General features: G+C 44.3%; 1 protein-coding gene across 14 annotated transcripts; it reads right to left on the reverse strand.

Annotated features, from left to right (window-relative positions):
- Positions 1-5,222: 5,222 nt before the first annotated feature.
- On the reverse strand, positions 5,223-25,931 carry ILF3 (interleukin enhancer binding factor 3). Of its 14 annotated transcripts, XM_039514048.1 has the most exons (21): positions 25,793-25,866; positions 24,787-24,853; positions 20,490-20,581; positions 20,180-20,406; positions 19,670-19,850; positions 19,155-19,302; positions 17,747-17,838; positions 17,269-17,364; positions 16,789-16,900; positions 15,969-16,066; positions 15,441-15,552; positions 15,211-15,339; positions 14,731-14,930; positions 14,079-14,249; positions 13,444-13,581; positions 13,037-13,213; positions 12,601-12,757; positions 12,300-12,353; positions 8,189-8,557; positions 6,077-6,211; positions 5,225-5,878 (listed from the first exon to the last, which is right to left on the reverse strand). In XM_039514048.1, the coding sequence occupies exons 3-21, from the start codon at positions 20,490-20,492 to the stop codon at positions 5,745-5,747; spliced, it is 2,733 nt and encodes a 910-aa protein (XP_039369982.1). In that variant the 5' UTR covers positions 20,493-20,581; positions 24,787-24,853; positions 25,793-25,866; the 3' UTR covers positions 5,225-5,744. The 14 variants fall into 14 exon arrangements, with proteins under 14 accessions (XP_039369990.1, XP_039369985.1, XP_039369982.1 ...); XM_039514056.1 differs by lacking the exon at positions 24,787-24,853 and having other exon boundaries at positions 5,223-5,878; positions 6,086-6,211; positions 13,444-13,566; positions 15,229-15,339; positions 25,793-25,931; XM_039514051.1 differs by lacking the exon at positions 24,787-24,853 and having other exon boundaries at positions 5,223-5,878; positions 13,444-13,566; positions 25,793-25,931.
- Positions 25,932-25,951: the final 20 nt, after the last annotated feature.

Genomic DNA, 25,951 nt, shown 5'->3' on the forward strand with positions numbered 1-25,951 from the left:
ATCCAGCCCAAGTGCCTGAGACTCGCTGACCTGCAGCCAACATCTCGGCCCTGGGAGCCGCTCCCTAGCTTGGCACCGCAGCCTGGCTGCTGCTCCAGCGGGGTGGGAAACCCCTCTGCGCAAAGGCACTGCCCGCAGCGCCCCGCGCCCCCCTTCCCAGTGCTTCCCCCCCCACCCCGATGGCCAAAGCTGTTTGCAGACATTAGAGGAGTCATCCTCCCCAGCCCCACCCCCAGGACAGCACGGACACCTTCGCTTCTCCTCCCCACCCCACTCCCCCCAAACATCAGGGCTGGTTAAATCAGAACATCCTGGCACTTTCTCTGTTGCTAGGCAACTCCTCTTCCCTTCTCCCCTGTGCCAGCTGGTTGCCATAGCATCCTCCCCACCCCATCCCCCTTCCCCATGGAGACCAGTGGCGTCACCTCGACAATGCTGGGCTGGTAGCGGGGAAGGCACAACCTGCTACCCTCAAGCGCACAGGGACAGACTGGGTGGTGCATGCTGGGTCCTGGGTCCCGTCCCCTCCAACTCCCCGCTACTCGGAACTGGGAGATGGGGCAGCGATAAAGGAAGTGGCTAATGGGAAAATATTCTGCATCTGCAAAATCACCCTGACCCAGCTGGAGGGGGCCCCGGCTACTGGCCAGCTCCGGGAACTCCCTTGAGTGCCACTTCCAGTCCCATGCGTGACAGCAGCACGCAGACACGGGCCGGGCTCCCCCTAGTGCGGGGTAAGGGCAGGGGCCACGGAGGCAGGTGCAAATCGGGCTGGAGGGTGGGTTGCAGTAAGAACTCAAGTTTCACAAGGGTCATGCTCCGCTCTCAGGTCCGCCCCCTGCTTTTCATTCCAGCCTCAATTCAGAGCCTTTGATTTTCAGATATCAGAGGGGAGCCGTGTTAGTCTGGTTCTGTAGAAGCAGCAAAGAATCCTGTGGCACCTTATAGACTAACAGACGTTTTGCAGCATGAGCTTTCGTGGGTGAATACCCACTTGCATCCGAAGAAGTGGGTATTCACCCACGAAAGCTCATGCTGCAAAACGTCTGTTAGTCTATAAGGTGCCACAGGATTCTTTGATTTACAGGTAGATCCTAGATTCGGAGATTTGAAGGCCAGGAGGGACCATGCTAGATGTAGCCTGACGTGCTTCCAAGAGCTGCACCCTGTGATTCCAGCAGCCACCGTCTCATGGCTGAGAAAGCCGCTTCCATTCCCCTTTTCAAGTCCCCCCCCCCCCCCGCCCTTGCTGAGGTGACTGAGGTTAACAACAACCTCTCCCAATCTGGCCCCGCATGCGCCATGCCAGCGAGGAAGAGGAAAAACCCTAATGAGATGCAGGTCTAGGGCTGAGGACTTGCACACTTCAGCAGCTGTCTCAACCGCCTCCCTAACCCCCGACTCATCACAAACACAGCTCAAATCCCTGGTGGAGACAGGTGGCCGCTGCGCTTCACCTCCTCCTCAGGCCCTGGTTACGACGCTTTTGTCTACAAGCACGATGAAAACGGTGGCCATCTGGGCTGAACGTTGTTCCCTAAGGCGCCCGGTCTCTCAGCCGAGATGCTGCATGAGATTAAAACAAAGCAAACTGCCAAGGCCAAAAGTCAACTTGTGGTTACTGCCGTGCCGTGCGCCAGCCAAGAGCCGATTCCGTTCAGCGGTGCGGCCTGGGGAGGCAAGCGACAGTCACTGCCAGGACGCTGGTGCTCTGCCCATGTACCAATTGTCTGATTTATTCTTCACACAATGGGGAACCGGCGCAGTGACCGACACATAACCTTGCGTAGTCTTTTGGGGGATGAGTGGATTTACAAATATGCAAAACCACACGGCAGGAGACTGCTACGCTGAATGAATCTCTAACGAGGGCAGCTGGACCACCCCCCCAGCTCTCCCAGGGCACAGCCTAGAGCTCTGATTTTAGTGGAGTAAGCGTAAAAGCAGCAGTTTCAGAAACGTACTTCGTGTCACTGCTAAAACCAGGCTTCAAGGCCCAGGTTTGTTAATAATTCTTTGCATTTCTATGCCGGCATTTCTCCCAAAGGACGCCCAGAAACAGCGTCCGGGGTGGGACGCAGCAACTCTCTGAGAACTGCACAGCTGTTTAGAAGAGAATCCTGTGACTACCGAGGATTGGAGACTGAGGACTCCGAACCTCGACTCGGGTCCCAGCTCAGCCCCTGGCTGGCTGGGTGACCTCAGGCAAATCAAGTCCCCATTCTGTGCCTCAGTTTTCCCCATCCGTACAATGGGGATGCTGATACTGACTTCCTTTGCAAAGTGCTTTGAGATCTACTCGTAAGAGCTAGGTGGTGCTAACTGAAACCGTCAGGAGGTGTTCAAGTAGGTAGAGCACCATCTCCCGTGCCAGAATCGAGCAGAACACCAGGGTTATCACCCCAAGCCTTGGGAAAAGGGCCCTGCAACCTGGAATGATCACACGCAAGTGGAGCTGGTGATGCAAATCTCAGGCAAAAGCCAGCTCTGCATGATGCAGTGAATAGCTTCCTGCAGCCACCCTCCCTCCCTCCCCTTTCGCACCCGGCTCTTTGAAGTGAGCTGCCTGGTTTCAGCAAGGGGCACATTTCTATGAATATGCAGCTGGCAAAGCCTGTGCAGCTTTATGGAAGGTGCTCAATACACCCCCCCCCACTCCCACAAGCCAGGCACAGCTAGAGCCTAGTGTGGCTGGGTCCATCCCTCCCTCCCCCAAGACATGGGGCTATTTCCCCACTTTCTCCCTCCCTCCCTCTCAAATTGGTTTTCCAGAATTCCCCACTAATATCCAGTCATAAGAACAGCCACATGGGGTCTGACCAGCCACTCCATCCAGCCCAGTATCCTGTCTTCCCACGGTGGCCAATGCCAGATGAACAGAACAGGGCCATTACTGAGTGATCCATCCCGTGGGCCACTCCCAGCTTCTGGCGGTCAGAGGCCGCTTCCTTTTATTCCAGACCCTGCTCTTCTCTCCTGTGAAAGTCAGCCCCCCCCCCCCCATATCCAACAGCTCCCCCCATCATCTTACCCCTAGGCGTAACCTGCATGGCTTGGGAAAAGGTCCTTTTCATTTCCTCCCCCCCAGAGCTCCCCTGGCCTGCTTAAGCATTAATCCCTTCCCTGGTGCATCTTCCCCCACAGCCTGTCTGGAAACCCGAGGACCTGCAGCTGGGACAGACGAGGCCCCAGACAGGGGCTCGCAGGCTGTGCCCAACCAGGGGAGAACCAAACATCCAAGCAGATGGGGATTCACTTCCATGAAAGCTCACACCAGCTTCCCTTTGATTTCTAGCCTGGCCTGAGTGTTCTATCAGCAAGGTGGGTGCTGCATTCCCATCTCCCCCACACTCAGATGCAGCACCCTAGGGTTCCTTTTCCTGCTGCACCTGGCAAGAGAGCAGGGTGCCCACTGGCACCCTGCTGGCCGAGTTGGCATGAGTGCCCATGAAGCCTTGCCCTTCCCTTGGCAGGTGGGGCACAAAGCGAGGGGGCCAGCGCTGATTGGCTCTTCTAAGCAGGTTCTGGCTCAGACTCAAAGACTATCTAAATCAGCAGCAAGGAGCGCTCCTGGGAACATAAGAACATAAGGCCGTACTGGGTCAGACCAAAGGTCCATCCAGCCCACTGTCCTGTCTACCGACAGTGGCCAATGCCAGGTGCCCCAGAGGGAGTGAACCTAACAGGCAATGATCAAGTGATCTCTCTCCTGCCATCCATCTCCATCCTGACGAACAGAGGCTAGGGACACCATTCTTACCCATCCTGGCTAATAGCCATTTATGGAATCTTTCCCATGGCAATTCGGGCAGAAGCAGGTTTCAGATCCGCCCCAGGAAGGGGTTATTAGCCGTGCACTGGCGTGGGTAACGAGCCCGGGACACTTGGGCCCGTAGAAGCAAAGGAGGGCAGCTGTACAGGTAGGCTGGAGCAGAACCAAGCTGGAAAGCCTCAGCTCCACAGCAACAGGGCAGTTTTCTTTCCACAGAGGGGGGAGTGCACTGCCCCCTGTTAACCTGCCCACCCATCTGGCACTGAACTGCTGATGCTACACTCCGGCCCATTCCCCACCACTGCCCAGCAGCCCGGCTCCCTCACTGCCTCCACCTGCGACATCAGACGCCCTGGCCTCACTAGACGGGTCGCTGCGCAAAGCTGCACGGCTGGCGCCTGACAGGCCAGAGGGACATCAGTCACTGTGGCTGGTTTGCTGCCTGCCTCAGCGCCGCTTGCGCAAAGGATGAGTCAAGGCAGAAAAGTTCAGCCGTCCCCAAGCTGCTTGACCCACTGGCTCACGTGTTACAACCCGCTGCTGTCAAATGGGATGACTACAGCTGGGTAAGCTTGCCAGCCACTGAGGACTGAAATCGATGGGCATGGCAGGCAGCAGAGGCTGCCATCCTTCCCAGCACCTTAGCTTAGTGACTGATGCACTTTTGGGGGTGAGGAATCTCTCAGAGAAACTGATTTCTGCGTCATCCCAACCGAGCTATTGCAAGTGTCTTGCTAACAGTACAGACCAAGCCCGACTGCCAGAAGAGGTCAAAGCTGGCTGAGTCGGCATGGCCCTGCTGCTTCTGGACAGGGAGCGTGAACAGAGGTCGCTGGGGGTGGAGGGGAGAATGAAAACTGACAGGTGGGAGTCGGCTCAAACCCGATTTCTGAACACAGGCGAAGCCTTCAGTCTTCCCGTTCCCCGGCAGACAGCCGCGCCACCTAGTGCTCAACTAAGGCATTTCAGACATGCCTGCTTGAGACAGGGCTCTCAGCTTCCACTCCATCTTCCATGGGCCAGATGACCTAGGCCAGTTTTTTAATTCTGGCAAGAGTCAGTGTTTGCGACAGCCTGGTGCTCTTAGGTGTCCACGGTCTCCATAACCAGGTGGAGAAGAACTGCTGATCTCTTATGTAAAAGTCCTTCAGGGTCTGATTTCCTTTGATCTCTCACCTCTTTCAGTCCCTGGGTACCTAGGGCAGCACGTCCAGCAGAACGAACTTTGAGTTTTGCTTTCTATATAGATAGAAACAGCTACTGAACTCAGGTTTCTCATCTGCAAACCTCTGGGGCTGCTGGATATATTTCTGCAAAATGCTTTTCTGGCCGTTTTTCACTATTTGTGCCACTGTGTCTATTAAAGGAGGAAGAAAAGTTATTCTGCTACAGACAAACATTCTAGCTGACATTTGTATGCAAGGCAAAACTTCACAGTTGGAGACAAAGACATCAAGAGTTTGTGTTTATTTGTCTACATTCAGCTTAATCCAGATGTACTGCCTGAATGATCCAGACATACAAAACCCACTCTCTTTCCCACTGGTTTTTAAAATAAAATCTTCACTTATAAAACTGAAACACTAAAGCATTAAAATACAGAAAGCTTGTTTAACTCACTTCACAAAAGCATTAACAGATGGCATATCCCTTATCTATTTAAAGCCATCCTGGGTTAACACTTGAATGACCATTTTAAATAGAAAAGGGATACTGAAATTTTATTAACTCAAAAATTCTATTTAGACAAAGTTGTAATGGCAACTAACAAACCATTAAATACATAGATGTCCAAAATACAGCTAAGTCTGGAATTACAGGTACTCAACCATTAGTGACGGGTATCACAAAGAGCACTGCAACATGGAAACGGGGGTTTACATGTTTACTGTGATGCAATAAAACTGAATATTCAAAGGGTGCGCAAGTGCAGAAGGTAACAAAACTTCACACCCATGGAGAAAGGGTCGGTTTATCTGTACTGATAATTCATGCTGTGATCGTTTCTGCCGTAGCCGCCTTGGGAAGCTTGGTAGGAACTGGGGGGACCGCTGTAATTCTGGCCTGAACCGGGAGAGCTGTAGTTAGTCTGAGAAGAATATCCACCTGCAACGGAGAGAGGAGTCCATCTAAACCATGTGGTGAGACAAGAGCTATTTTAACACAACCGTACGCAACAAGAATTGTTGTTACTTATCCAGTCTGGGCTGCCATCCCGCAGAGTGCACACAGAAAACAGAAGAGCGGTCTTCGCACCACACAAAACATTTAACAAAGGAGAGTCGAAGAGGGTTGTGTACTGACCTTGCTTACCTTGGTAAGACGACCCTCCTCCCCCAGATCCTCCCCCATAGCCGCTGTGTGAACCAGTATTGTATGAGGCACCTCCTGACCCATAGTTATTTCCTCCACCACCACGGCCACTGCCGCCACCGTAATCTGCAATCGAGAACACATGCTAAGCAAGCCTGACAATGAGGTCTGCAACTCTGCTCTTAGACCAGGACACCTTAAAAATACCCAGACTATCAACATAGAACTGAGCTAGTAATAGAAACTGCCAAGGAGTTTATGACTCATCAAGGTAAGGGTTACGGCCAAGTGTTCAATTAGAGAAGATCTTTCCCCTGCAGCCTTTGGCTGGTAAAAGCGCCACTGGCCTAGCTGCCAGAGCAGCAGAAGCTTGATCAGTCAAAGTTGTACCAAGGAGAGACTATCGTCTGTAACAGGGTAACTTCTGCACAGCCTGTACAATTGTGTAGGTCTGGCCTACAGTTGGAAGAACAGCTCATGCAAGTAAAAAGATCCCTTTTGTGGAGAGTGGGCACTTGGGTAATTTTTTGGCTGAGTCACATGGGTAGCCTGTTAGCCTTGCCTAGCCAAAAACTACATGAGTGTTGGATGTAAACAAGCAGGCTGGCTTTTGGCATAAGTCCCCTGAAGCAGTTTGATTTGTGATGGAAAGAGCAGAACTGTAATAGCTTTAGAAGAATAAACATTTGAAAGACTAAATGCCCAACTGATCACATTAGCAGTAATGTAGCAGACAATATCCATAAAGAGACGGCACAATTGTACAGGCTGTGGAGAAGAAGTTACCCTATAACAGACTATAGTCTCTCCTTGGTACAGCTCTGACTGACCATGGGAAGTAGCATTGGAATGGAAGAGGGATCAGTCTAACAGGCCAATCTGGTATCTGCTACATTTGGCAGCAAACAACTAAGGCTATGTCTCCACTGAAAACGCTACAGTGGCACAGCTGCACCTGCACTACTGAATCTCTTCAGTGTAGACACTCACAACAGCGATAGGAGGGGTTCTCCCATTGCTGTAGTTAACCCACCTCCCAGAAAGGCAGTAGAATTCTTCCATGGACCTAGCACTGTCTATACGAGGGGTTAGGTCAGCTTAGCTTTCCTCAGGGGTGTAGCTTGTCACACAACTGAGAGATGTAGCTATGCTGACGTAAGTTTCCAGTGTAGACCAGCCCTAAGTGTAACAGGATCAGTTTAACTTCACTACCTACCTACATTATTCTAGCAGGTTCAGATCCTGAATATGGATAACATCTCACTCTGGAATGAAGTGCACAGGGTGCCATTTTATAACAGATTTACATTCACTGGGACTCCTGCTTCTTTCCAGTTGAACACTAAACACTGTATCTAAACTACACAAAATAGGAGGATATATTTTTGTAAACCCACAGATTTTCTGCCCAGAATCACCAGGGAACAGACAGGCCAGCTACACAGGATGGGCCTGCATTTAGAGACTTTGTAATTCCCTACATCTCAGACCAGACATGTGATCGAGGGCTAGTCAGTCTCACTAGCTATCTTTCATTTGGGCTGTATACCATGAAGAAACAGTATTTCTGGACAGAAGTGTTTACGGGCCTTGAACAGGATTAGAAGGAATCTTCAGGTCCCTGATTCCATGACACTGCTCCTTAACCAATAAAGGAAGTTTCAGCAGAGCAACACACCCATAATGGACTTGCATGCCAATATGGCATTGACGTAACATAGATTATTAGGGTTGGAAGGGACCTCAGGAGATCATCTAGTCCAACCCCCTGCTCAAAGCAGGACCAATCCCCAAATGGCCCCCTCAAGGATTGAACTCACAACCCTGGGTTTAGCAGGCTAATGCTCAAACCACTGAGCTATCCCTCCCCCCCCCATCACAACTCCTGAAGCTCACTAAAATGTAAATGAGCTCCTTATAAAACATGTCATTCCATTTTTAAATTTCAGCCCCTTGGAGTACTGAGCTGCAGACTGCCAAGTCCAAAGTTCAGTCAACCTGGCTGCTTGGGAGTGCGAGACTCCATGGAACCCCCCGCTGCAGTGACACTGTGGGGCAGGAGGGCCACACCACACTTCCAAGCAGAGAAAATCCCCCACTCACTGAATTTGCTCTCGTAGTTGTAGTCTGATCCTCCGCCGGAGGAGTTGTAGGAGTTAGAGTAAGACGAGTAGTTGCCTTGTCCGTGATTATACCCTTTCTGTTTGCCTTGTGGAGGGCCGTAACTGCTGTACTGGTTTTGGTTGTATGACTGCTGTTGCTGGCCTTGGTGGGATTGATACCCTGACCCATAGGACGGTTTTTGCTGCCCTCCATGCTGCTGCTTCTTTCCAGCATGTTTGGGTGGAACTGGGGAGCTGTAGTTGTCACCACCTTGGTAGTAGGATCCATAGCCAGAGGAGCCCCCGCCGCCGCCACCACCACCACCACTTCCCGTGTTGCCGGAGTGACCACCATTGCTATAAAACTGGCCTGAACAAAGGAAGAGGAAGTCAAATGGTGTTTCCGATAGGCTTGAGGAAAGTCACTCCACCCCTGTGTTTTAAAATACCTTATTAAATGTAAATGCTTGTGTGCCTTATATCACACCACGATGCTTTGCCGTTATATAAGCAGCAGTTTCGAATCTAGGACTATTTTGACCAACACATGAATAAAGATTTAAGTAATTCCAGACAAGGCCAACCGGTGTAACATTTTGTTCATTTAAGTAGATAAGGAATCACTATACACATTGACACAGGATCTTCCAGTTACTCTCACTGCTCATTTAACAACTCTCCAAGTCATAGGAATTAAGTGTGTAAAACTTTAAGTATCAATACCAAATTCTAGAATTAAGTTCAAGATGACTAGTGGTTTTTCCAATGCATGTTACAATATCATGTTCTACAAAGTTAGTTGGTCTAGTCCTCAAATTACACTGGAGACAAGCTAGCCACCAATGAGAATTGAAGCTCATTCTCCACAGAAAAGGAATGACAATCAGGAAGAATCTTACTCCAGTGACAAGGACTTGGAGCCAACACCCATGCAGATCACTCTAAAATAAAGAGCCCTTTCCACATGAAGTGCTGTTTGAATAGCAATAATTTGACTAAAATTAAAGATGCCTTATAGAAAGCTTATTCAATTGTACCAAAGTGCTCACTCCATCAAATTCTGGCACCAGCATGAACTCAGGAGGTTACCAGAATCCTGTGTTAGGGCTTAGGATCCCCAAAAGGAGTAACTGGAATAACGTTGTACTCAGTCTTTTGGCAGCTAGAAACTTATTTTCTGATCGGCCTGTGGCACTAACAGACTGGATCTTGCACTGTTGGTAACTACTTTCCTGCCCAATTTAAACATGTTCACATTTAACAGACTAGTTCAGTTCAGGCCCTAGGTAATTGGCCAACTTTAATAACTTAAGTCGAGAGGAGGTATGTTGTGGTTTGATTTTTTAATAAAGGTCATGATTCTTATTTACCAAGAAACGACAGCCATTAGGATCTAGACAAAAACCGGCATCACCGCCCACAGTAGAGTACGTACAGCTCCAGGAGCTTAAGTGATGCTTCAGAGACAGGTGGAGCTTTACTGATTTAAACTACGTTAGAAACAAAGGAGGGGTGTACTGAGAACTTAGTACCTCTCAAATAGAGAAGGCTGTAAGGTTAGAAAGTCAAGGAGTAAACTTGTGATTTGTTTTAACAGCTCCACATTTGTGAAACTTTAAAGAGCCCATCTGAATGATGGGATGTGACTCACAGCTCATCTCCAACAAAACCTGCAGTTTGTACAGAAGAGCTGGCTCTAGAAACCATCCAGCTTTTTTATTTTGCATACTAGTTTAAAACTCCTAATATTCCCAGAGTAACCATTTAAACTGACTTCACCCCACCTCTAAATTAGGGTAAGGCCCTTTTCACACTAAGTTAAAACATGTTTCTTCTTCTTCTGTGGGCAGAAGGCCACATTTCAACAGGGCAGAAACAAGGTTCTTTAATATTTCTTTCCACCCAAGAGAAGTTATAACATGTTATGGCACAGCCATACCACAATAAAAATATTCCTGTAGTGTGTAGCTTGGTACTAAACTCCAGTCTTTGGTACAAACAGAGATCCAGAGTTCTAGCAAAAGAATATATGAAAGAACGCAGAAGTGAACTTCTTCCGAATGGGAGGTGAGGGAGAAACTCGCATCACCTGAGCTGAAAACAAATGGTGGAAGTTGACTCCTTTCCCAAGCAAGTTAAGAGAGCTTTTGGGACAGTCGTCATTTCTAGATGAACCCTTCATATTTAACTAAGCAAGCATTAACACTGTTCAACACCTGAATTCCACCCCCGTTCAGTTAAAACTACTGAATAAAAATATCCAACACACAAGTTACTTTAACATGTATTCATTTAAAAAAAAATGGCATTTTCACCTCATTCAGAACAATATCTATTCCCTTGTATAAAAAGACATTATCTCAAACAATAACTTTCTAAAAAAAATAGGACATGCGTTTTGTTTTAAAAAGTGTTCACACTGAATATTTAAAATTTTGCCCAAGGAGGTTTCAACAACCTGATATTTCACAGGTTACTGTTTTCACCAGTTTAAATTACTGAGTTAACTCAAATGTTATTGAGCCTCACAAATTAAATTAATGCAGTGCTGCAGGATTTGCAGCTAAAAAGAACAGTGACAAAGAAAATACAATTTTGAAACATAAGTATCATAGCAAGAATAAAGGACCGAACACATGATGTTTTATTAAACATTCCAGAGTCTCAAAGGGCAATTGATTCCCTGAGACTTCAAAATCTTATGAAGTTTCATTGTCCGGGCTATTAAATACTTCTGCTTTTAGAGCAATGAGTATTTTACAAGAGGCATAAGCTGTAGAGAATATCAGATGGCCTGAGCAGCCAGTCAGCCTGCTGGGTTTGCAACCCTTGGACATTTTAGTTTTTGAAGTGCTTTAGGCCCTTTATACTTGGATCAAAAAAAGCCCGATTTTATGTAACTAATGACCCCACGCATTTGTAGAAGTCATCAAAACTGGCATTTTTTACATCAACTCCTTAATGCCTGGATATTTATTGTACCAGTATTGGAAGCACAATACAATACCTTTGACAGTATACTAGCTATCAGCCACAATAAGTCACACCCCTCCAGCATTTATCCACCAGTGTGTTACAAAGGATGTAAAGATTAATTTAGCACATATGATTCCACATACAAGTCACCATTTTGCATGCTTAAAAAGCTGGGCTCTACTAGATTCAGAAACATTGAAAGTATCTTCCCTACTGTCAAAGGCATCAACCCAAGTACTGTTGTTTATTAAAAGGCTTAAATTTTGTACAAAACCTGCTGTAAATTAAGACAAAGGTAGATTAAAACTTCAGTATTTGTTTCTTAAAAATAAAGTAATGCTTTCCATAAAAAGCAAAGGTGGGCTTTTTGCCTTTATGCTGAACAGAGCTGACTTTAAAATTTGTGCAAACTGCACAAAAACGTTCTTGGATAATTAGTTCCCCCTGTTGTGTACATCAAATTACGACCAAGTTCAAAGGCAAATCACAATAAAAACTGCCACTGCCTTAAGTTCTGCAGGCTAATAGTTTCAGACAAGCTGCGGTGAAAAGCCACTGTTGAGAAACCCAGTGAAGCACAGGGACACAGCACGAACACTTTGGGTTTTGGAGTTCGAGAAAATTGGAGTAAAAAGCTGTTTTTTTGCAATACTTTTAGATGATCTAGGAAGACCCAAAATCATGATAGCCGTAGCAGTCTGTGAAAAAGTCACCTACAAAAGGGGGAGACAGAGCAGAGAAAAAAATTAGAATTCTTTTGAAGATGGCAAAATGCGCCACATTTGAAAGTCATGTTTTAGATTTCTCTGCTCCTGTCACCCCCCAATGAAGGTTTCTTCTCAAGACAAATAGCTGTGTATTTTCGGGAAAATCTTATTCACAAGAGTGGTGGATTGCTTCACATGGCTTAAAGCAGAGAAATTTAAAATATTCACATTTGAAGAGGAAACCTAAAGTCACCTGGATTTGAGTTTAATTTTTAAACATCTGATTCAGCTCCCTTTCATTATTTCTCATTTTAAAAATGAACATGCTATGATGGTTCAGGTACAGGTATATCACTGTATGTTGTAACCCAGAGTTTGAGTAACCCCAGTAGGGTGCTGTGTTTCAAAGATTAAAACATTAACACTTACTATAGCCTGCTGTTGCAGAATTTCCTCCATAACCATAGCTTCCGTATCCGGCTCCTAGAATGGAGTAAAGCAATTACTCTAAGATATTCATTTTCTATTGTTAATGAAAGGAATGAAAAGCTATTAAAACAAACTTCACTTCCAAGAAGCTACAGTGTAAGTTATCTAACTTGTGTAATGTAAGAACTTGCAAGAAAGCTGATCAACTCCATTGGAGATATCTATTTGTGAACAGGTACTTCACTTTAACATGAGACAGCAGACATTAAGTTAGTAGAGTGAAACATTCCTGGTAACTCACCAGCATTCATATAGCCACCATGATTGCCACCACCAAATCCACCTCTGCCTCTACCACGGCCTCTGATGTTGCCTCCTCTACCACGTCCACGCAGATTTGGGGGAGGTGGCACTTCATTGTGCATGGGGCCTCCCATTCCAAAACCTGGATTATGCTGCTGTGGAAAAGACAACTTGTTACACAATCCTGTTTTTATATCAGTATTTAAATGTCCAAAATGAAACTGGTTTGTGTTGCTAAAGTTCAATGCGGGTAGAACTAAGCCACGAACCTGAGTGTTTGGTCCTAATTCTAAAACTAGGGGTAAATCAATCTCCATTTCTCCGAAGGTAAACTGGGATAACCACCACCCCTCCCCAGCCTCTCCAAGGGGTTGAGTAGTATTGCTTAGGACACAAGCAGACATGGACACTTAATCACCAGCAAGTCTACCTACCTTTACTGCAAACTTAGGTCCTCCCCTTGCAGGTACAGGGGCTCTTTTCTTCTTATTGGGCTCAATAGCAGCTGGCGCATCGGGAAACAGCTTCTCCAGGGCAGCTAAAGCAGCGTAGGCTTTCGCCACTTTTTTGTTCGAGCCAGCTCCTTGAAACTTCTGCCCATCAACCTCAACCTTAGAAACAGATTAAATAACCATGCTATGAATCAGTAATAGCCATACAAGAAAGTCACTTTTGTCACTGCCATGTTGGTAAATTATGGCATAGCTTGCTACTTCCACACGCAGTATCAGACAGAAATTAGTATGAACTAATGAAATTTTACTAGGCCTGGAAGTTAAAACTGCACAGAATGTCTATAAATGTAACCTTATGTACAGAGGACTACAAAAAGTCAGCTCACCTCCATGACAAAGCGCTTGTCATGGCTGCCACCCGTTTCTGAAATCAGTTCGTATTTTAGACCACGCCTCTTCTCATTGAGTTCCATCACTGGATTCTTGCCATGCTTCGTCAGGATTGGTCCCTGTTGTTTCACATTCTAAAATAAATTGGAAGTGCCAATAAAGGTCCAACGAGCTGTTGGACTTGGAGTTATCCACTATATGTTCAAGGTTTTTATAATTAAGGAAAATGTTAACCTTAAAGGGAAAATTACATTGAAAGTTAAGTTTGAGGTAGAAAAATTTCAGTTATAACCCCTATAATTACTATAACTGAAAAATTAATGATTTTTATCAGCTTTATTTTGCATTTGTCAGCATTATGTATAGTCAGTTTACTCCTTACTTAGAATACCCTTTTAAAACAGGAAAGAAAAAAATCCTCAAATATTTTATGGATTCTAAGGAGTTTCAGGACACACTACTGAACCAAAACTCCACTGAAACTCAAGAGGACAGTATTCCTTTTAAAAAAATGCTTGAGAGTTTCAGACTCATGAGTGAAAGACTCATTTGAGCAGCTTGTCACAACATCGCTCTCCTGAAGGTTGGAGGAAAGATTTGGTTTCAAAAGATGTAAAAAGTTTGTGCTCACCTCTGAAGTTTGCTCTGAGGGAGGAGAGGCAGCACTGGGTGTAGAGATAGTTTCCACTACAGGAGGAGGAGCAACAACTACTGGTTTCTGTTCTGTTTCCTCTGCCGATTCATCTCCTTTTCCAGACTCTTTGCCTTCCACTCCTGTGGGTAAACCCATATCTTGCAACACCTAGGGGTGTGGGAAGGGAGAAAGGCCATTGAGAAGTGTGGATATTATATCCTCCATGGCTCTCTACTGTGAGATAAGCAGCTGAGAAGGCTGTGTAGAAGTGGGTCCATTGGCCCTGTCCCAGAAATTACTACCTCCATTCATTCCAAATGTCGTATCAGCCCAAGCTTCATCCATCCCCACTGATGGTGCTGGAACTTCCAGGACGCTATAACCATTGCCCCAGGCCCTTTAAACATTCGCAACAAGTCTTCTGGCTACCGATTTACTTAATCCATCAAGTGCTACTACTATTTCAGTGTTTTAACTTCAGCACAAAACTGTATCCAGTGTAGAAGGACCTACAATGCTTCACATACAATTTTTAACATGATCTTCCAGAAGATCAAGTTTAAGGGAATAACTGTCTGGATACTAATGTTTTTTAGAGAAAGGAATTTGAAGGGAAAAAAAAGCGCTTACATGCAGACAAACCTCTTACCTTTACTGCCACATGCAATTTGGCTGTCTTTTTGGAAGGTCCCGATGCCTCAAACGTGCTGCCATCGACTTCCACGGACATAGTAAAGATAGGAGCATGAACTGGACCAGTCTGAGACACAAGTTTGTACTGGAGACCAGGTTTTAGCTGATTTAATTTCATCAGTGCATTCATAGCCTGGGGAGGTTCAGTTTTTTCCTCTAAACAGAAAACAGTTTGTTCTTTGTCAGACATGCACATTTGTTTTAAGATAAACTTGACAACTGAGTTCAGACAATAAGAGGTTACAATCTGCCACTGTGGACTTCTTGTTTAGAAGTACAGATTTGAAAGGATCATTTACACTTGATAAAGCCTTAAAAAGCAGGAGAAAAATCCGGTCACTCAGATTTACAAGCCATTCCACAAGAAACACTTTCTTTTGCAGTTTGCTCCTCATTTAGTCTGAAAACAGCTCTTAGGCATCAACTTGTTACCTACCTCTCGTTAACTCAATACCTTTTTTCTGAATCTTCTTTTTCTTTTTGCTGGGAGACTTCTCCTCTCCATCCTCCTCCATAGGGCGCTTCATTGGGGTGATGGCATACGTGGTACTGGGGGGAATCTGGACTGTAAAAACCATAAGAGGCAGCTAAATATATCAATTACTGAGTGACAGAGTAGCAAGAGCACTGGGCACTGAGAATGTATTCGTTTATTACAATACCTACCAGTGTAGTCAACTGGATTTTCGTTCTTTGGTTTCTTGGGCATCTTGGAAGGTAGGGGATCCATCCCCAAGACCTTGTGAAGCTGGCCAAAAGCAGCAAGTCTCAGAGCATGCTAGAAAGATGGAACACATGTTAATGGGATGCACAAGTCGCTAAAGTAATATTTGCTCACTGCAGAGGTTCAAAGAGGAATCTTCTACCCACCCCTGTACACAAAAAAAAAACAACAAAAAAACACACCAAAAAAAAAAGACACCTCAGTTTAAATGGGATGCTCCTTAGAATTCTAAATTCAATCCAAAACCTGGGCCATAGTGGTAAGTCACTACTTAAAACCTGATACTTTGCTTCTGGTAGATCAAACTATAAATTTCTTTTTTAGTGAGAGACCCATTTTTTTACATGACTAGGTATTAAAAAAATTAAAACCAACCTCAGTGAGGTTACTAAACTACCATTAACCAATATGGAAGTTCAACATAAATTGAACTCATTAAGTTTTTGCAACATCTGTAGGCAAAACTATACCTGAGCACTCTGTGTGATATCTTCCCTTTGTTGTCTGTCTAGATGCCCAATAGCATCAGTGGCTTCTTTTTCACAAGGATCATAAATACCAGAACCATCTGAAGGCAGGAAACAAGGAAGATATGCAGAGAATTATCCTAGTGTTTCTAAAAAAACTAAACTAAGTATTCCCTTGGCATCATTCAACACTCATCTGTGTAACACCAATCAATGTCCAACATTTTGAAATTTATCTGGATTATTTTACAAGTACAATTATAAGTGAAGCTGGTCAAAACCACTTAGAAAGTAAGACAACCAATTTAACACTCGTAGAACCTGGTACTTCACACTACAGGGCTTATCATCATGGGTCCATGTACCCTAAATAAAACCATGGTACTGTAATACCCATATACACTACACGTTTTTATGAACTTTTAAATCTCAACTGTGCAAACACAGAATCATAGAAATGTAGGGCTGGGGGGCTGAGAGGTCATCTTGTCCTTCTCCTCACGCTGAGGCAGGATCAAGTATACCTAGACCAGAGGTTCTCATCCTGCAGCCCACAGGCCGACTTGCAGCCCAATCAGCACAGACCTACGGACCATGTGACATGTTCAGGGCCATACAGGTAGTATTGCATGCGGCCCACATAACACATTGTGGGCCACATATGCAACCCACAACGGTAAATAGGTTGAGAACCACTGACCTAGATCATCCCTGACAACGAGGGGGTCCTTGTAACTACTACACAATACTACAATGCACCAAACTTTAATCGCATCCCATGTGATTTCTTGCTTTGAAATGTATATGCAGAGAACCATCTAACCTGGCATAACAATTCCTGATGCAAGACATTCAAGTACTCTCCTCAAGGCCTCACCAGCTCCCATTGGTCTATTAGCTGTTCCAATTGATTTTTCACACAGCAGCTCCAGAGGCTGTAAGACATTTGAGATTTTAAAAAGTGAGATGCGCACACACGACTGTTTTAGGGAAACTTTACAGCAGATGCCTAAGCAACAGCAAAATAATCGCCAAATTGGATATAAGAAGCAGAGGACTGTAACTGCCATAAGTTTAGAAGTTACTTTAATTTCAGCCCACAGATCCAAAGTATGTGATTATATCATATAGAAAGTCTTCAAGTGTGTATTTCAAAAACAGAATACTTCAATTTCTTCAAATTAAAGAAAGTTGCAATTTGTGAAAATGGAATTTCAGACTGAAGAACAGTTCTCTCCAGTGACTTAAAGAATAAAACCAAACAATTCAGAAAACAGTAACCAAAAAAAAAAGTAAGAATTACCCATCCTCTAAGTGGTCCCCAAGTAGGAACCCGAGTACACAGATCTCTCAGCACCCTGATGACTATGACGCACGATTTCAGACCATTAGCCCTGGCCTAGAATAAGTAATCAAGCAAAGGCATATTCAATAAAAATACCAAACCAATTAATGTGCAGACAAATATTAATTTTTGCAGTGCTACTTTGTCAAGGGTAAACAATATATATTTACATTACAATTTTATAATGCAATAGTAATTACAGTGTACAAAAGCAACATTACTCTTAACACAAAGCAGCAACTATGCATCTACTCATTAAAAAAGTTTCATCTTTGAACATTAAATTCGCTTAAGTGCTTCTTTAGCAACCGTATGGTTGACAGATGCTAAGTTCAGCACAACTATTGTCCAATGTTAAAGTACTTTAATATAAAGTTAGATAATTTGTAAACTTTAACTGGCTACATAAAGACAAATATAAGAACAAAATGCAAACCTGGAACCACTTGGCGTGTCGGAGTGACGCCAAGGCAGCAAGGCATTTCTGCCTGTCCAGAACGTCCGGGGTGTCGTTGACTGATAGCGTTTCTATTCGTGGATGGAATAAGAAGACAGGCACAGTTTGACCAAGGGGGTTCTGTCAGGTGGAGAGGGGATGAGGCAGCTTCCTAAAGGGCAGCGGAGGCTCCCAAAAGATCTTGAGCTATACCCTTTACCTGAAAGGATAGCCTGCAGTACACTTCACTTTACTACCCTTAACTGGAACTTCACACTGCAGAGAGGGGGAGATTAATGTAACAGGGAATAGGCTAACTCCTATACTAGGAGGGGAAAGAGGAATTCTACATAGGAGGGGACAGAAAGCCTATACTGCTTTAACAAAGCTTCAGAAAGTAGAATGTTACAGTGCCTAACAGAAAGGGAAGTTTGAAGTTAACCCTCACTCTACATCCAGAGCAGAGGTAAAGGCTTTTCTAAAGCCAAGGGAACCCCCTCCGCCCACAAGGCTTGACTGCCCTGGCCCCGGCCCGTGACAGAGTGCGTCCTGTTGGTCAAAGGTCCAGCGTCCCTAAAATTGACAAACTAGAAGGCTTGGTAGACGAAGTCAGATATCAGAACCATAGACAATCAATAGAGCACAAAAATATTCTCCAGTCTGTGCTGCAGCAAAACTGAAGATATGTGTTAATAATTTTGAAGTGTCTGAAGACCAGGGTTTTAGATAAGGCTAGTTCGAACACTTGCTATGCATACAAGTTCATGAGTCAAATCGTGTGATGCTTGTGATACAGAACTGATCATAGTAAGAGATTTTTCAAGTGAAGGTATTTTTGAAGTCTTATTCCAAAGAGTAAGTTTGAATAAGATCATGGATGGCGTCTAACTTTATCCAAAACTCTGCATCACATCCTGGAATTCTGAACTTTAGCTGATAAAACAGCCAAAGAGACCCAACAGTGTACCTATCATTCTTGCTGCAACACAAACCATTTTATATAACATATCCAATTTCATGTACATGCAAAAGTCATTTACAAGAAGCCTTCAATATTTTTTTAAAGTACAAGCTTACATTTGATGTCATTTGTGTGGGCCTTTAACATGGCTAGGTATAAAAAAAGATTTAAACAATATTACATATTAGTGAACTAAAGACCCAAGTAAGTAAAGTGAAATACCACTTGAAAGGTGCTACTCAATTTTAGGAGTCTGTTTCTAATTATCCACATCCATGGTTTCTTGAACTATTACAATCTGGAAATTGAATTTGTCTGCATGAAATATTTTTGTCTCAAACAGCTTGGACTACCTAATCTGAAATTGAATAGCACATTTTAACAGTGATTAGCAACAGACAACGTAAGTTTCCAGACTGACTGTTAGCCGTTTTCAGTCCTCCATACCTCCAGCTAACAGTTTTTCCATTTCTTCTCTCACAACAGGAGATGTCAAGTGAATGGTCAGCGTCAATGGAGGCTCCTGTGTGTTCTTAATGATAATTGCAGCTTCGCTCACAGACTGGATTATTTCATATTTATCTTCAGTAATAGTCTACAATATAATAATTTTACCATTTAGAAATTTCCTCTTGGATTTATGCATTTCTTCCCAAGTGCACAGCACTGCCCTTTCCCTTAAGTAGCATCAACAAGCCTTGTACGGATGCTGTAACTTACTTTTCAGTTTAGTTAGTTTATGAAGTGAGATTATACAATCATCATTTGCGGCAAATGACACCCACCTACTTTACAAGGTGGTTCTGTAAAGACTGCACAAAGATATTAACCACATTTTCCCATTCTGTCTTAGTAAGAAGGCTAATAAATATCCCAGTTACCTTCTAGTCCCTTTAATCCATTCACGCGCGTGCGCGTGTGTTCACTGTGACAAGCATGCACAATCAAAGGATTTTACTCACAGCAAGCTGTACTCCAAGATTCTCAGCTACTTTGTCCAAGAGACCAGTTGTGGGTTTCTCTTTGCACAGGAGAACTAGCTCAAGATCCAAGTCTCCCTTCAGTAGCAGGCCTTTTGCTACAAGCCCAACACGCATCACTCCACGAAGGGTCCTAGTCAGATGCTCAGCGGCCTTCTGATCCCTGTGAAAGATATGTAAATGCAGTTATGGTAGCACAAAAGTCAAAGCCTGAAGTGCACTTAAAGGGACACTTAAATAATTAACCAAGCTCACAGGACAAAGCAGTAATGGTTTAGATCCAAAATATGGTTAATATTACTACAGACATACAGGAAAAATTACTTGAATTCTATGTTTATTTCCTCTGGCTATGGAATGTTAGAATTAGGGGGAAAGTGAGAACTAATGTCTTTTCAAGCACTTAAGAGCACATTACTATCAGTCTAGAGAAAAAACACTACTAAAGCACTTGAGAGTCCCTGTAAAACAGCCGACTAGTGCCTGCCTTACCCTCCTTCTTTGTTTTCTTCTTCAGCTGCTGTTTCCATGGCCTCCGGTTCTGGCTGCTCCCCACTGACTTTTTCCTGTTCATCAATCCAGTCAGATACAGCTTTGAGAGCCCGTTCTGTATGGGAGACCATGTTCTGAACTGCCTCCAACTCTTCCTGAGTTGGGTAAACAGCAGAATGTTTTGCCATCACGTGGCGGTCATCATTCACAAAAATACGCATCGGTCGCTGACAAGACAAAATTTGATGCAATTTAATAATAGACTAAGGATAATATTTATTTCTGAAAGCTGGAGATTTCAGAGTCTTACCATTTTTGCTTCCGAATCTTTGCCGAAGCTTTCAAAAAGTACTTATCTAGCTTCTTCCTCCAAGGAACTACACCAATACAGCTTCCTATAATCTAAACACAACAACAAAAATAATTACCAATGATTTGTAGGTGGACTTGATAAATCATCTGTCTACTTGGTAAGTGTGTATATGTAACTCAAATTTGTTATCAAAGTAATTGGGCATATAAACTGTGTAGATTAGGACCATAGGAACAGTTTATAGCTGACCAAGTATTCTACCCCTGAAGACCAATACCCACAGGCATTGATATAGTAGCTGAACAATAACCCAAGTGCAGAATAATGATCAAAATCAAGTTTGCCATACAGATACCATTCTAACATGTATGAATTGCTTACAAAGTTCTTTCTTTGAGCGGAAGGATGAAAACATTCCAGAGTTCATCAAGTATATCTATTTAATAAAGGTTTGACAACCATTACCATACAGCCGTTGCACATTAAAGATGTGCAACATGGGAAATAACTACACAGACCTAAATGTATAATGCCAACCCTATGCTATATTTCATTCAGGAGCACAAAAGGAGTAAGGTTTCATATTGTCTAAAGACTTAACTATAAGAGTCCAATGGTCTGAGCAAACAAGACTGCCTGATTTCTAATCCTAGCTCTTACACTGTACCCACTGTGGCCTTGGGCAAGTGATTTAGCCTCCCTCTGCCTAAAAAGCTCACTCATTTTCTTTACAAGCAAAATCCACTACAAAAGCCCCTCTCTACATTGTAAAGACATGAATTTGTAAGTGCAACTAAGCTAAATCCCCAGTTAATTCAAAACTAGTCTCCACTAGCGAAGTGGAGCATGAAAAACAAAATCACTGCAAACTTTTAACTAACCACTGTAGTTTTATGGCGAAAGGAACAACCTGGTGTCCTAGCAGAAAGGATCCTCTAATGCCTATTCATCCCAGACAGGCCTAAGTGATCACTTGCAATAATCTATTTCCCATACCACCTCCTCATCCTACTGCCTACAAGTAATTGGACAGCCTTTCACTAGGATGGTATATGAGCAAGTATGGTTATGTTGGTTGCCATAACTTTTGTTTTCCTTGTTTCCCTGTTTGTGTTATGAGTAGGCTTGGCAGAATTCGAGTTTTTATACTTCTGACGGATAACACTGATGTCTATTTTTAAGCACTCTTTTTGATGTTTATCAAATTAAATTTTCACCAGTTGCACAAATTAAGGGGAGGGTCAAACAATTATTTTATGCCAGCAAACACTGAGATTCAAAAAATTAAAGCTTTATAACGGTTAAAACAAATTGTCAACATCACATGTCAAAATATACAGAGTAAATATCCTTATAACCAACCCTAATGATTCAAACATTTTTCTTACTTTGACTATGTGTAAATTTTAATGTTAACATTTTTCCATCAGTTTGTGTGTTCAATGAAATCCATGTTTACTGGTAAAAATCTAATCCTTCCAGGCCCACCTATGAGGAGATACACTTGTGCAAACTAAACTCTAAGATAGCTAATTTTTGTGTAGCAATACAAGTGTTTGATAATGCCCATAACTGTTGTGCTACAGTTATACAAGAATCTCCATGGGATTACTGATCACCATTCTGAGGTCATCTTTAGAAATGAACAAAAATGCTTTAAAACAGTTTATGCCATAACGGGTTTTAAACTCTGTATCAACTCAAACGTCTACCCCTTTGTTTCTTCATTGGATTGATCTTTAATAGTAGAGAGATGGCAGTAAGATTCATCTCCTAAGGATTCATAGCTCCTCTTTGTGAAAGGTGACACCTTTCCAAGAATGTTTTAAGATGTGCAGGTGACTTTTGGCATGGAGCCCAAAATACAATCAAGCACCAAACTGGCTTTACCTTTCTAGTTTTAAGCAGCAATCAGAATGCAGGAAGTTATGAAATAAGAATATGACAAGAACCAACAGTTTCTTGGACTAGAGACAGTAATTCAAAATCAGTTTGAAAATATTTACCCTTTAGTAAGTCTCCATGATTTCCCTCTGCAAAACCTTACAAGTCAATTTACCACCCCCAAACTCCTAGTTTTCTAATAACTTCAAGGAACTAGATTACCTGTTAGGTGCTGGCTAAAAACTTCTAAGCATATGGCATCTCCAACATGAAATTCTTCATGATCTCAAAAAGGTGATGCAAAGTTATCAAGCCTCAAAGCTAATGAATACATTTGTAAAGGTTTACAACAGAAATTATAGTTGTATACAAGTGCTGGCAGACCCTTAACTTCAACACCACTACTGGGCTCTACTTAATTTCAATTCAGATTTTGTCAAACTGCTTAATTTAGTCAGTTTTACTAGATTAAATGCATCCATATTAACCGTCTCTCACATTTTCTACCTATCTCAGACTTACATGGCAATCATGTCTCAATTGTATTTTACAAATCAGAATCAAATACATGTACTCAAATTTCAGCTATATGCAAATGAACATACATCTTCACAAAAAGGGGACTAAGTTTTAACCTTTATTACATTAAATTACACTGGGATTCATGCAGACAGGTATCTTAGGAGACTGTAAAAACAAAAACACCCTGATGAGTACTATAAAAATACTTAGCACTGACAATATACTCAGGATGCCATATCACTTTTTCAATAGTGATTTACAATTAATCCTGACACATTTTAAATAAATATAAACTATTGTGAGGGGCTAGGAAGAAAAAAATGCTAGCAATGAAGCACTCCGTATTTTACTAAAGCAGTGCTGCTATAACGTTCTTAGCTGTATTATCATAGTGCCTAGGACCCCACTGTGCTAGGTGCTGCACCAATACAGAAGGAAAAGGCAGTCCCCTAACCCCACAAAATAATAGGCTATAATGAAGACAAGCCACTATCATTAATCCTGTGTGACAACAAGTGGGGAATTTTCACCATGCAGCCTCTTATGAAAGCATATTAAAACAAACAGCTAGGGCTGCAATTCTGCAAATATTTACAAACATGATTAACTTTCCTACTATGAGCAGTCCCATTAACTTCAATGAGACTACCTGCAATAATAAGGATAAGCATGCGTGTCTGCGTTTGCAGGACTGACGTCTAGATGTCTCAGACAATTCCAGAATTCATTCTTATCCTGTAATACAGAGGTGTGCTGGTATTCTGACATAGTCACACATCTTGTCATATGTTAGGAACACATGCAAATCCTAACCTCTCTAATCCCTGTCCGAAGGCCTGAGTTTGGATTCTGAATACTTGTATTCTGAAAGTATTTGTACCATTACTGAAAAATGTCCTCAACTGTTAGCCAAATATCTACTTAATTTACTAAAAATCACTGTTAAATTCATTTGTACCTTGAATATTCATTTTGCAAATAAGGGTTGACAGCCAAACATTAATATTTGTTATTGACATCTCTATTGTTTGGTGTCCAAGTGAGATGAGAAATTCTGAATCATGTCAATAAAAAAAAGTAACTGTCACATTCAGAAAATGCTATAGCAGATTAAACTGATATTTCCTATTTTCTAAGACTAATATTACCTATGCACTTAAGATCACAGAAACTCCTTTTTAATGTGAGAATAAGAGCTACTTATGGCTTCTGCAGCATCACAGGATTCAGACCTTGCAGGAAAGGTAACCACAGAATAGATTAAAAACATTAATTCTAGGTATGGTGTGTGAACTATCGATAATGCTTCACAAAGTTAACATTCAATAAAACGTGGGGAAAGGACTAAAATAAGGTAACACGCACTTCGAAATCACATCATGCTCTTTACTATGCTAAAATTTCCTGCTATCATTTCCACTTCAACCATGATTTAACTAATTATTCCAATGCTATGAAGCATTGAGTTCTTGCATTTCAAAGTAATGGCCCAAACTGGCTCATGTGGGTGAAATGCAAGAGAGTAATTAGAATGCTGAAGATTTAAAATTTTGTTTTTTTTATAAAAATACCCCGTCTATTCTGAGATATCTTAGATTGATGAGGAAAAAAATAAGTTTCTATTTCTCCATTTATACAGTTCATTTGTTTTAACTTCCTCGATTTGAATAAGACTGAGTAGTCCATTTCATTTTTGTTTACAGCCAGTTACACTTTCAAGTCCTTCTTCAGTAACAGGACAGGACACTAATGTTTGAGTTGGTCAAATCTTGGTCCCCGAATAGACTGTTTGTGGGAAGATTTACAAAACCTGGCGCAAATGTAAAGAGATGCAGGATGTTCATGGAAAGCACAGATTTCCAGGTTTTGCAGACTGGTAATGGCATACCTACTGAGAGTCGTATTTTAAATTGAATTCTGAGTTACACAGAAATCCAGCAGCTCTGAAAACTGATCTGCAGTAGAACAAAGGAGACATTTCAGCTATCAGGGAAGTTGTGGGTGTCCATTTAGAACTGACTGGCCAAACCCATGGAGGATAAATATCGGGGGCGAGGGGAAGAGAGGAGAAGTAGCTATACCGTGGCTCCCGGGTGGGGGGGATGAACTCAACGGGACCCAGCCGGAGGTTTCCCCATCGGGCCTGTGCCCTGGCTGATTCACCCTCCCCCGAAGCGGTGTTTCATCGCCCTGAGGAAGGCAGAGCGCTGCAGCTCACTGCGAGGATGCGGCCTCGGGTGCACTGAGCGCGGCTCTCCGCCCAGCCCCCACTGGTGCACTGGGGGGCAGCCGGCCCGGGATGCGGCGCTCCGCCCTATGCAGAGGGAGCGGGCGGCCCCGGGAATCCCGGCCTCGCGCCGCGCAGGGGGGGGAAGGATCGGGCCCCCCACGCGCGCAGCCGCCGCCATTTGCAAAGGCGGCCGCGAGAACAAAGCGGCCCCGAGCCGCGCGTGGAGCCGCGACCGCCGCGAGACCCCGCACGCGCCATCCCGCCCCACCACCCCCCCCCCCCGTAGCCGGGCAGCGCGCGGGGGGGGGGTGAGAGTGAGGTGCGCGCGCAGCACCCCCTCTGCGCCCGCGCGGTACCGCTCCCCCCCCTCCGCTTCTACTCCCGGCCCAACCGCCATCCGCCGCCATTTTGTCTCCACAGCACAATGGGGCGAGCGGAGCGGGGGCCCGGGCCGGGCCCGGGGGTGACCAGGCACCCGCTCGCCTTCAGGCCGGGCGGGAAGGGGCCGCCAGGCCTCGGGGTAGGCCCAGCACCGCCCCCCCCGCCCAGCACCGCCCCCCCGTCCTCCGCCTCAGCGCGGGGAGTCCCTCAGGCCGGGGGCGGCCCCTGCTTCGCCCGGCCCCGCTCCCAGCCCCGCTGCCCGGCTCCCCGAGGCCGCACTCACCGGCCGGGCCGTGCCCACCGCCGCCGGCTCCCCACACGGTGCGGTGCGCAGCGCTCTTCGGCTCCGACTGCAGCGAGGGGGGAGGAGCCGGCGGGAGAATGGGGGAGGGGGCCGTCGGGGGGGAAGGGAGGGATCACGTGGGGAGGCCGCCGGGTCCGC

Source organism: Mauremys reevesii, linkage group 25 (genome assembly GCF_016161935.1).
Source record: "Mauremys reevesii isolate NIE-2019 linkage group 25, ASM1616193v1, whole genome shotgun sequence".
In the NCBI taxonomy this organism is placed as follows: Eukaryota; Metazoa; Chordata; order Testudines; family Geoemydidae; genus Mauremys; species Mauremys reevesii.

Excerpts from the sequence above, each read along its gene's own strand:
- ILF3 (XM_039514047.1), bottom strand. Across the intron at positions 19,303-19,669 it reads ATCTTGGAGTACAGCTTGCT|ACTATTACTGAAGATAAATA; the intron begins GTGAGTAAAATC and ends ATTATATTGTAG. Across the intron at positions 12,758-13,036 it reads GACCTAAGTTTGCAGTAAAG|CAGCATAATCCAGGTTTTGG; the intron begins GTAGGTAGACTT and ends TCTTTTCCACAG.